The sequence below is a fragment of the Poecilia reticulata genome, chromosome 3, assembly GCF_904066995.2.
Source record: "Poecilia reticulata chromosome 3, P_reticulata-male-v2, whole genome shotgun sequence".
NCBI lineage: Eukaryota > Metazoa > Chordata > Actinopteri > Cyprinodontiformes > Poeciliidae > Poecilia > Poecilia reticulata.
In genome coordinates, this window is record NC_088832.1 from 29,556,898 (window position 1) to 29,569,705 (window position 12,808).

Consider the following 12,808-nt stretch of genomic DNA (forward strand, 5'->3'; position numbering starts at 1 on the left):
TCACAACCCAGAATCAGAATGAGGAAGAAAGGAAACGTAAGTGACTTTGAACATGGTTGTTGGTGCCAGACAGGCTGGTTTGTGCACAGAAACTGATGATCTGCCGGGGATTTCACACACAATCATCTCTTGGGTTTCTGCAGAATAGACTGAAAAAGAAAAGTTGTCCAGTGAGCTGCAATTGTGTAGATGAAAATACCTTGCTGATATCAGAGAAAAATGGGTAGGCTATTTTCAGAGTGATTTTAAAAAAAGCAATTAAATTAAACTCAAAATGCAGGATGGCATTTTTGAATGCACAAAGGCCAAATGTTGAAACAAATGGACTTCAGAAGCAGAACATCACACCTGGTGCCACTCCTCTCAGCTAAGAACAAGACACAGCAGCTATAATTTGGCACTGGCTCAGTAAATTTGGACAAAATTGAACTGGGAAATTGTTGCCTGGTTGAATGAGTCTTGATTTCAGATGGTAGGGTCAGAATTTGGCACAAAGAATTTAAAAACATTGTCCCGTCACTTCAATGTCTTTTTAAGTTGGGTATGGCTGTGAATATTTTTGACTGCTGTATGTCATCACGCAGTTTTTTTTTTGTCTACCCCACTTCTCCTAAATATATATATATATATATATATAAATAACATCTTTTTATCATGACTTTTACCAAAGTGAAGACTGAAATTGGTGCAGTCACAGTAAGAACAAATCACTCGTGCACACATAAAGAGGATTACTATATTTTATAAAATTCCAACATTCCACCGTGACACCTGAATTATTTTCAACTCTTGAGTTGCACCACTAACTGTATGTAGAAAACACTGCCAATAAATCTATCACACTGGGACGGGGACAGAGAAAGGAAATTGGATTTTGCCAAGCGTGTCGTCAAGTACTTAATCTTGAATATCTGTCGCATATTAAGAGGACCTTCATAGTGTGCAACCCATGGGCTCCTCTTTTCTCTCCACTGGAGGTCTTAAGTGGCAATGCGGATTTCGTTTCCATGAATGAGGTCCGCTGGGACAAGTTGAGGTGCTTTTTGTGCTTCGCTGCCTTGGGTGCTTTGACAAAAGATGGGTTCGTTCTTCAGGAGACGTGAGCAGGCAGAATAGGAATTTATCAAGAGGGAGGGTGCACATTTAGCGTTTTTAAAAGTGTGAAAGCCAAAGTTACATACTGCATGTTTTTGCTAGAAGTAAAGGAGAGCCGAGTGTAGCTTAGCTGACTGTTTGTTTGAGGCAATCTATTGATAAAAATTTGACATTTTCTGACTTTGCTCTAGTACCCTGGGTATAGTTTTATTTGTGGTGTGAATTTTTTTCTGTATTTCATCTTAAAACAATAAATGCATTTGTCAGGAATTTCCAAGCTGACATTGATTTCATATTTCTTTTTAGATTATGTCTACAAGATCACCAATCTTTTTCTAACAAAAAGTTTTCTAACAAAGAATCATGAAACCATTAGTAGATGGGAAACTCTGGTCAATTCGGAATTGTTTCTTAACATGCTTAGACCTGTAAATAACACACACATTACACAGCAAATGTCCAACCTGTTATCAAAGAACTGGTTAAAAACTAAAGTCTAAGCTCTGCATACACTCAAATAATTTCGTACAGTGGATTTAACTTTCCTGTCTGACAAAGTTGATTTTAGTGAGAACATGTAATGGACTGCGTACTGTATCTACACCAGTTTACCTGGGAAAATGTGCAGCAGAAATGATTTCATCAATAAGAACAGAAGAGGGAAGACAGCTGTCATACTAACAATAGAAAATGACAGGCGGCTGCTATTTTTAACCTTCTGAAAGCCTCCCTTAACTTCCTGAGTTTCTGGAAGGTTTCAGCGGGTTCACAAGTCTTAATTTTAACTGATTGAAACACTGAGTACTCACAACTAACACAAGCCATTTTATTCTGTCAATAATTACATTTACATGTTTTTAGAAGTGTATATTGACTTAGCAGCCCCACGTGGAACCAAAGGCTGCTTAATTGCTTTAAATTGCACAGTGGTTGTACTTCTAGTAGTGTAGCATGCTTCCACTCCTTTATTTCTCACTAGACTAATTTCTGCATGCACACACAGTTAGACTACACTGTAGGGATTTGTATCAGTAGTTATCACTGCATCTTGAAGTGTTCCCGTGCCAACTGCGATCAACATGAGCCTAAGCGCTCTAAAGAACCTGGTTCACTCTGGTGGCTTGTGAGTGCTGCTTTATCTGGAAAAGGGCAGAGATTAGAAGAGCCAACATTTTATGTGGCGTGAGTCCTAAAAGGAGACGGGGATGCAGTAAATAAGGTGATACCCGCAGTGCAGATGTCTCAGTGGGGGACATGTGCAAAACTGATGGTAGAGCACATTGATGTGTGAAAAGAAGTTTTCAGTGTTACTTAAATTACATACACTTAAGATGTGGAGAAGTCTTTAGTCTGGTTCATATAAAATTATCGTTTTTTGTTTGTTCAGTGTTGAGTCAACAGAGATGCAGAGTTGCACCATACATACTGTTTTCATCTTCACATGATGGATTGAATGGTGACTTCTGAAATATTAAAATCTCGGATTATGCTATAACATAACCTTGTTAAATTTCTTCCTAAATGTATCCCTAGCTTGTCTGCTGCTGTTGTCTTTTTTGTTTGCAATGTAGTTTGTTCTCTAACGTTCTCTAATAAACTTCTCAGGCTTTCACAGAACATCTGGATCAAATTACATGTAGAGGTTGACTCTATTTAGTCATTATAGGACTTACAAGGGTGGCTGGTTGCACTGGATTTAATTTAGGTGTATCAGATTAAAGGTGTTAAATACAAAGATATTCCGCAGTCTTCACGTTTTTATAAAAAAAATGTTTGAAATGTTTTGTCATTTTCATTGTACTTAATTATGTGCTACTTTTTGCTGGTTTACAACTGAAATATCAAATCAAACACACTGAAGTTGTGATTTGTAATGTGAAAAAGTGGAAGGGGAATGGATACTTTTGCAGAGGACTGTAGACAGAATATTAGTTTATCTCTGCAGTGGTCCTCACCAGTGGCTTTTGATGCACTGCAAAGCAACGCCTCTACAGCATATATATATTAATTTGATTAGTTACCTCTCCAGACTCCTAAGTAGGCCTGTGCAGGAGCCACATCACTCTTTGCATCTCCCAGAGAGCCCGGAATGCTCTTGTGGCAACTGTGTTTCGCAGAAAAACATTTCAATAAAGTTTCATTAATGTCAAAGCTGTATTGTGGGAAATGCACTCCTGCATTGCCTCTCCCCAAGAGGCAAAGCCAGTTTTCCATCTGCCTAATCTGTGTGGGAGATGCAGAAGCCAGCAGGGCTCAGTCCTCACAAGGGGTCCTGAATGAATTGTAACCAGATTTGTGCTTGCTTCTTACAAACATGAAGCCATCTTAGTGTTGGAAACGGTGTTATGTCAACATAGAAGCTTTGAGCATTCTCATCTTAAATAAAGTGCCTTGAGGGTGTGTTTCTTGCCAGTATGTTCTTTTAAGAAAATGGCAAAGTTATCTCAGCATGACTGCACACACTGCATTCATCCTGTACATCCCGACAAGCAGAGAATAGAGGAGCCATCAATGAGGCACATTCGACTTTTGTCCCTCAACCCAACAGGCGTAAACATACTTCATACATGTCAGTCTGTTCTACGACTGTGTTCTGCTGAAAAAAATAGCTTCTCCTCACCCATTGTCTCCTCTCCCCTCCCTTCCTATCTCCTCTGCAATGGCTGTCTTTCCTCACAATGGAGGCATGCTTTCCTTTTGTGTCACACTGAAGAACAAAAGAGCAACAGCAACAACAAAAGAGCAATAGCAACAACAAAAAAAGCTTTTGAAATGCCATAATGCAATTGAGCTGCTAAGCACTGAGGTGTATTAGGTTATCGGTGACTAAAATCCCTTGTGGCGTGAGGCATAAATCACACACGTCAGTCCTTTTTCTTTCCCTCCCTTCTCTTTCTACAGCCTGCTGACTTTTCTGGCAGCAGTCTCAGAGGGTTTTCAACCTTGACTAGCCCCTGATGCAGCCAATACTTACAGGACTAGTCATGACATTGAGACCATGATCTGATTGCATTTATCTATCAAAAGAAAAGCTCTATACTGTTAATTTTCCCTGTTGTTTAGTAGAGTTTTGGTTTGCTGGGTTTGGAGTAAAATCATAAGCATACTTTTTTATTGATTATTGTGGTTAATTTGACCACACTGGATATGTTGCTCAAGAAGCAGCAGCCCACTTTCTGTTTAAAAACCACAAAAAAATAATAATTCAATCTCTGTACTCAAATTTCATCTAATGTGGTTTATGAAATTTTTATTCTTTTTGTCCTTGATTATCTGATGAGCCCTCTGAACCCATTATGCATTAAGGGTGTAGCAGGAGAACTGGTGCTCACATTTTCACCGCTTCTAATGGAGGACCTGCACTGAATAAAAGTGTAATCCTAGAAGCTCTTGTGTCATCTGAACACTGAGCCAAAGTGGCAGGTGCCTGCCACAGTCTCCCTCCTTTGTTAATGCTCTTCCCTCTGTTCCCACCGATTTGAGGTCAGGGAGCCGCAGTGCTTTTCAAGAAGTCTTTTCTTTTTTTTTTTCACCGCTTGCTTTGTGAGCCGCCTGAGCCACGGCAGGTATAAGTCAAAGTCAGCCAGGATCTGAGCTACCAAATCCAGTAATTAAGTGGGCCCTTTCTCTCTTCATCTTGCGGACTAGCGAAGGACCCAGCTGCCACAGGGATATGCCCTAAGCCTGTCAGGTGTCTTTATGAGATTCATGTGGACTTGCATCACAGCTTAGCAAAGGTCTGATATATGGAGGCAGCACAGTGCTGACGGGTAGAATTTTACTTTCATGACAAGTGTGGCTTGGCTGCAGTCCTGACACACCCTGGCATGCCACAAGGCAGATGGTGTTCCCCCAGGCACTGCTGCCGTTCTCTAACACCCCTCTCCTCACAAGCCAATACTTCTCCTTCTGTTGAGGAGTCATCACTGTGGTGGGACAGGAAGGAGTCATTGGAACAATTTAGAAATATTAAGCGCCTCCTTTACGGTCGGGGGGGCAGGCAATGGTGCTGCCTAATTTTACCTCAAATCTTCAGGATTTAAGTCCAGGACTAACTGAGACCACTTTTGTTTTTAAAAATCGCTTACATGCATGTTTGGGCCACAAAAAATATAAATTAAAGATGCTCATATCACTGCAATTGACTCTGATTGGCGCTGAAGAGTGACTGATTTAATATTGCAGGATTTTAACATGATTCAACATCCACTTCAGTATTTTTAGAAGGTTATAGCAATCAAAAACGACTTTTGCTTGTGCTGTTTTTCTATAACCAGACCCATAACACTTAGCTGTTTTAGAAAGGATAATCTGTATGGACTCAAAGGGGTATGTGTCTTTTTTTTTTCAAGAAAAACTGCTGCAATGCAAACCAAAGCTTAACAAAAGAAAGATGCAGTGTGTGTTTCGAATGTTAATTTTGTGTAGTACTTTTGTCTTCAACTGCATTGAATCTGTTGGTGTACCGCTATAAGGAGTTTTCATCACTCGCCCTGGATGTTTCCTAGATTATGTCAACAGGAAAGGCAAAACGATGATGTCATGTTTTTGGAGTGCATAACTCAATAAGTTATTTCCATTATTTCCTGAAGCATGTCCAAACATCCACTGGTCCGCGACAAAGGTGCAGTAAGGTGGTTGAGTTCAAGGAATGAGCGCTGTTAAAGATTAATATGGGAAAATATTCAACAAGATCTGATGATATGATTTACACACAGGGACATCTGCCAGTGTAAATCAATAAAAGCAAGACTTTTTTAGGTCACAATTGTGAAAAATAGACTCGAGCTACTTTATTTGAGGGCTGTGAACTGTGTTAAGCTTTAAAAGGCAATTTCTTTCAATTAGCTGTTTGTGTGTACTGGTTCTATTTTCTTTTTTAAGGCATTGTATAAATAAATGCTTAATTACTTAATTATTCCAATGTGTTCACTCCAGAGATTCATCAAATATATTCTTTGGACTTTTGTAAAATTTGACTTTCCATATTGGAAATCTGATGTCTTTAAGAGTCATAATGCAAGAAGATATACAAATTGCATTCAAAATATATTTTTCTAGCCCCCCTGCTATGGATGGTCATTATTTACCTTTATTAGAAGTAGAGTTGACATCGTCATAGTCACTGTAGTAGTAGTAGGATTTTAATAGTCTGAAAAACTATTGTTTTCGCATTTTCATACGTCTTTAGCTTCCAGTCTTATTCCTGGCGTCAAAATTCTGACTGGGAATGTCAGACATTTTGAGTTCATTATCCAGTATAGCTTTCAAACTTATAAAATATACTGAAAGTTGCAAGTGTGAACCACTATCAAACCAGCAGTACATAGTTCTGCCCAACCTCTGCTTCTAAACCTGATTGTTTATTGTTTGCTTCTTGGAATTAGCACTACAATGTTAGGATATCCCAGTTGTGTAATGACTTGCAGTTTGAACGCACCCAACTCATATGTGATGTCATTCCTAGATCCATGCTCCCTCTTCTGAGAGAAATTGTATGCACCTCAAAAAAAGTGTCTGGAGATTATAATTCCTAACCTCAACTGTGTTGCTATTCCTTCATTTTCTGTGACAGATGGAAGCTGAGAGCTCAAATGGAAAAATAGAATAACTTTGCTTTACTTTTTTAGCCTTCCTGTTATCTGCTGAAAGTCTGGTTCTATCTCAACCTGAATAAACTGCACACATGTCTAAACAAAGATATCAGACATTCAATTTTCTGACCAATCCATCGGTCAGCAGTCCTTGTTGATCAAGCTAAAATTTTATTGTTTTAGTTGGTAGCTAAATTGTTAGTTCACTGTTCTGTTATAATGAATAATTTTATGGTAAAGCATTGCTTAGGGGATGTAAAAATCAAGATCTGACAGCTAGTGTCCATTTCTCTTTATCTTTGAAATCATTACTGCCATATTTGATTAGATATAACAGGATATGATTATTATTGGTTGAAGTTTCTTGCAATAAGCTGCTGGATCAAAGTGACAAGTGTGCCAGAAAAGCATAATTACTTAGTTTTCTTGGGCTGTGAAGATTTTTCTCATCTGACCGACTGGATTTTAATCAAACTTGTGAGTAAAATATGTTTATTTTATGCAGATCAAAACAAATGCAGAAAATGTATTTGATTTTTTTCCCTGAGCTTGAATAAGAAGTAAAACATTCTTGAAACCCGTAATTATGCTGTGGCAGAAAAAGTGATTTTCATTTTCCACTCTGAACAGATGGAGAGAGAAACAGATTTAACACACAGTTGTTGCTAAGAACACATCCACTGCACTGACTTCCTCTGTTGTTTTTGCTTAATCCGTGTATAGTTGAGATGATCAGTGCAGAAACATACCTGCCAGGACTACTTTGTCACTAAGCAGCTTATAAAATATCCCCCAGTGAACTTTCTGACATTTAACTCTTGGAAATTTTTCAACATGTGTCTTTAGCTAAAAGTCACTACAAAGTCTGTAATTTGGAATGACTTTCTCAGTTACAACTTTATTGACATGGTTTAGTTGGGTGGCCTCCATATGCAGGCTGGTGGTTGGGTGTTTGGGAGAGTGTTTTTTTATTTTGCAACTTTGGATATAGGCTCTAAGAAAATCTGGCTTTGTGGAGGAGCTGCTTGGTGGGCACAACGCTCGGCCCTCCTCCAGTCCTCCCTTCTCTGCCTCATCCAACAGATGACTGAGGAGCTTGTTTGTAATGAAACCAAATCCCTTCCTGTTATGCATGAGTCATTGGGTGTAGTGCCAGTCATTTTTATTGTCTCACACTTGTTTTGTTGTTTTCTTATTTTGCGCAGTGGTTTTAACCCTTAGATGGTTTTTACATGCTTTCAAACTGAATAAAATTTTGGCATTTAAAATTTTTCCATGTTTGGTCTTGATTGGAACCGAAAGAACATTTGTTTCTCTATAAGATGTCTAAATTGCTGCTTGCCCTCATTAAGACCAGTGGCTAAGACCACAGAAGGTGAAATGGCATATTGTTCCTCTCAAATGAAACTAACATCTCAAGAAAACAAATGCCCCCCTAAGGCACCACTGTCATGGACCTACTCCATTCCCCAAAGCTTTGAGCTGTATTTCTGGGTCTCAGGACGTCCACTTAATTGCTATCCTTTGTAAAAAAAAAAAAAAAAACTCAGCAAAAGAGCAGGACTGCAATTAGCTGTGGCTCACTGCAAGCTTGGCATAAATCTGCCATAGTGTTTCTCTTATGAAAGTTGAGCAGTTGTGGTCTTCTGTCTTCCACGTATAAAATGTAGTCCTGTCACTGGGATATTGTATAATTAGGCAGACCAGCAGTAGCGTAGAGCGTGATTTGAGGTTGTAAGCTGGGGCATTGTGGCTTTGTGCTGAGACATACAGAGGTTTGCTATTATTTATGCCTTTCTCCCTTTATTTCCTGGCTTGTCTCAGTGGATGTCCCCAGTTCCCGTCTTGAGCCAGAGCTGTCTCTCTCTGACGCTTGTCCTAATCTTACTTTTCTTCTTTCTTTGTCTCACACAGCTGATTATCCTCGAAGACTACGCCGACCCTTTTGATGCAGAGCAGGCCGGTGGTGCTCAGACCACAACTGAAAAAGTTGCAACTGAAAACGATGGTTACATGGAGCCATATGAGGCCCAGAAGATGATGGCAGGTGAAGTTCGACTTTGATCATTTCCTTTTCAAGCTCTGTGGTCTCTCAGCTCTCTGTCACTTACTCACTGTTTTTTTATGGTGTGGCTTTGTATTGTGCCGTGTAGTGAAAAAAATATGTCCCTTTCAAATGTCTTTGCATTTCAGATCATCAAACAATTATAAAAAGGCTATTCAAACCACCTTATGTAAAAAAAAAGAAAAATCACTTGCAGTGGGTGGTTTTTGAGTATTAAAAAGTGGCACTGCATTTCAACCTTTATTCAAGCCACTCGAAAGCCTTCATTTTTGCTTAAATTGTTGTTCTGGGCTATTTTGTGATCACATATTTGAGTCCGAGATGGAGTAATATTGGTAGACTTACCTCTCTTTGAAGGTTCACTACTATTCCATGTTTTGTCCATTTGTGGGTCGTGGTTCTCACTGTGATTTGCTAAAGTCTCAAAATTTTTGGTGGCATTGAAACTGATTCCAGACTGCTAAAAATCAGCGGATCATACTTTTTTGCAGCACTATTTGTGTAAAACTGATTATTATTCAGAGTGGATTGGTCATGTGAATTAATGCAAAAGCTCAGATTTCTCCATGTCATTTTACATGACAGGTGCAGCAGTGCAGAAAGGAGTTGTGTGTCACAAACCATGTTGGAACATTTTCAAAGGCAGGAACTTTAAGAGTTTAACTTATGCATCCTGTTTTAATCTGATCAGTGGAATGTGTGCTCTTGCTGAGATTTCCAGGAAGTCTCTCTTTCTTCGATAACAATAGCTTTATGCTAACGTAAGAATTTAGCTAAACCACATTCCCCACTGAATGAGTGTGACACTGACAAAGAACAAGAAAATGCAGAAAGAGAAGAAAAATGTGCAGCAAATCAAAAACGGACCTGATGTTTTCCTCTCATAAGCAGTCAGGAATGTTACAAAAGATGCTGGCATGAATGTCAGACATTAGGTTGATCACAATTTACCGCAAGATATCAAATATATCAAAGCTTGGGTGTTTCCTGACATAGTCATGACATATAACAGTAACCTTTTACCATAACACTACAGATCTTGCTGCAAACAGAAACCTTTTGGCGATCCTCAGCAATTTTCTTTTTAATGGGCCTACAGACAATCTCCTGTTTTCATCTGTCTCAGTGGTTTGACCTCTGGCCGAATCACTGCCTCAGCACAAGTACAAAAACAGGATTTATTGCTGCTCTTAGAATGAGGAAGCTGTAAAAAAGCAGTCTGAACAAGGCTTTTGTGGTATCCATCAACTCTTAGGCTCACTCCATGGTTTTTGTAGCTTTACAAATTGAACTTGGAATGTTTTGATGTGTTGAGAAAACTCCTTATCTGGCAGTTGCTCTCTGTTTGATCTGATTAAGTCATCAGTTCAAGACTACAACCTTTTCTGTCTTTAAAATGACCTCAGGTACACATATTTTCTTAAGTGCATGTTTTTAGTAGGACTTTGTTTTCTGAAAAGCTGGTACTGTATTGTTTTATGTTACATCTGGATTCAGTCTAAAATAGAGATTCAAAGAACAGATAAGTAAAGGCTAAATAAAATTGGAAATTAATGTTATAGTTGGAAATATGAGGGCAGTTTATCATCTTCACCTACAAAGAAATTAGGTGTGCAACTGACGACCATTAACTAGACTTTTATCCGTCTGAATTATAGCTCTAGTAATTCCTGTATTGTTCTCTGCTTAATAGAAAACTTTAATATATGCTCTTTTAGTGCTACCTTCCCGACTTTTATGAAATGGACATAAACACTCACAGCAAAAGTTCTCCACCAAACTCTCCCACCAATGCCGTTTACCCCATTTAGCCCCGCTGACGCATTTATGGGTGTCTTGCCTGAGGGTTTCTGACCAGTATAATGAGGGTCAGTCACTTTCACTTTCTCCCACTGTGCAAGGTCGGGTGCCTCTAGCAATGCATCAGCATACTGACTATGGGCATATAAGGTAATTGCTGCATCTCTCAGTCTGACAATGTACCAGTCCAGCCAAGAAGAGAGAATGACTGAACTGTAGTTCAAAGAAGGGCCTTGCATTTCCAACTGTAAAATTTTATTGCTTTTGTTCTCATTCATTTCATTTGTCATCATCTCAGCTACAATAGTATTTTGATTTACTTATAACAACTTATAAATTTACCAATAACTACATTTTCTTCCATGCTTGCAGTCTTACTCTTTTCTCAGTTCTGCATGCACAGATGGGTTCAGATGGAACCAAACCTACAGCATGTCAGCCTAACAGAAATGTCTTTATTTATAGCTGTAAAAGCAAGTTTTGAATAATTTAGCTACTGACACATTGATTTACGCCACCTATTAGACATAAAAATGCATCTTGGCTCATAAAACAGACTCCCAATTTTCTCAAATCCTAAAACTCAGAGGTGTGCTACCTATAAAAACATGTTCCCAGTTAATCATAGATACGACTTAAATAAGGCTGATTTCACAGACTGCCATTAGGTTTCATGTTTAGGTGCGACAAAATCAAATACATTGCTTAGAGGCGCATACATGCATATATCTAGAATATATTCACAATATGGTTGAAGATCTATGTTGGTTTCACTGTATGTTCACCAACACTGACCGAGTTATTTTTTGTGTTATGTTCATATTTTCTATTTTATGACTTTCGGATATCAAACCCCATGTTTTAATGTTCCACACAGTGAAGAATGGGCTGCAGATATAACAGGTCCAGACGGGAAGCAAAGACGTCCCTCTCCACAGTGACTCTGCTGCTCATTTTGAGAGATGCCAAAACATTCACAGCCAAGAGGGGCCATATACTCTCACTAATGAATTTTTGATCCTCTCTGAGTGGGAAAAGCTAGAAACCCCCCCCAAACACTTCAAATAATTGAACCACTTCTCTGTTTCTCACCTCTTTCAATGCAGAGGAGCAGTGACTCTACTCCATGCTTTTCCTCCCAGTATTGGTATTTAGATGCTATTCAAAGACATTAATTTCAAAGATCACCTCTGCTGAAACCCTAGCATTTAGCTTTTATAAAATGGCTTTAACCGAGGTTTTAAAAAGTTATAGTTTCAAACCCACTATAATGTTCTACTCTGTAACCTAGTTTCTTGTAAACTGGTAATCTGCTAAATGGAAGAAGCCTGTAATACATGCCCCTCCATTACCAGAAAGACAAATCTTTCAGTTAGGACAATTTTCTGGTTGCTATGTACAGTCATGCTTTGGGAATAGGATGCCAACCCCTCGTCTTTATTAGCCTTTATTAAAGTTATTGTTGGAAAACAACGTGCAGCATATCTGACTGCACCCTGGCTTCCTTAGCAGACAGCCTGACTAAGAAACCATCTAATATTAAAAAAGCATGTTTTAAAATTCTAATCAACAAGTTTTCTTGAAAACTTATACTGTATTTGGCATCAGCTTATTCTATACTTAAGTCTCAAAACCAAAATAATAATGAATAGCCATTTAAGTTAACATTGTCATAGCTAATGATGAATGTAAAAATGTTTTTGCAGCCTTAGGATGAATTTCTGGTTTTCATTTTTAAATAAAATATTAGTCTGATATTTTTGATTTTGCTAGAAATCATGAATTATTGTATTTTTAGTTGCTACTGTTAAAAATCCATATCTGCCCATCCTTAATTGGTGTTTATTTCTAGTTAGATGTGTATTGAGTTATATTCTGTCTGGAAACTTTTCATGTATTGCAGAGTTACTATATTTTGGTACCTGCAAAGACCATATGTCATTGATCCTATAGGATATATCATAAGGATATATCGAGACATGAGGTGCACTGATTCCTTCCCCTAACAGTGAAGTCCCCCACATACTCTGGCACACAGTTTGTGTGGCTCACAGAATACGAGCTGTATACACCTGAGTATGTGGGAGCCTTAATTCTGTACTTCATCCTGCTTGCTCCTTTAGCACTCTTACTTCATCTTAAAAGTAATGTTTTTTTAATCTACCAATAATAAACCTAATGGATGAAGTCTTTAAAAGTTTTTCTGTAGAGATTCTGTGAAAACTGAAGGTTTTCTTCAGTCTCTTTGAGCCTA

The 12,808-nt window shown here is 38.5% G+C and overlaps 1 protein-coding gene across 5 annotated transcripts in view; it reads left to right on the plus strand.

Annotated features, from left to right (window-relative positions):
• The window catches only part of shf (Src homology 2 domain containing F), a 100,153-nt gene that overhangs the window by 9,029 nt on the left and 78,316 nt on the right, over window positions 1-12,808 (plus strand). For all 5 annotated transcript variants that reach the window (XM_081605429.1, XM_008405637.3, XM_008405635.3 and 2 more), the window contains exon 2: window positions 8,604-8,736. In XM_081605429.1, the coding sequence (XP_081461555.1) occupies window positions 8,604-8,736 (133 nt within the window). The remainder of the gene's footprint in view (window positions 1-8,603; window positions 8,737-12,808) is intronic.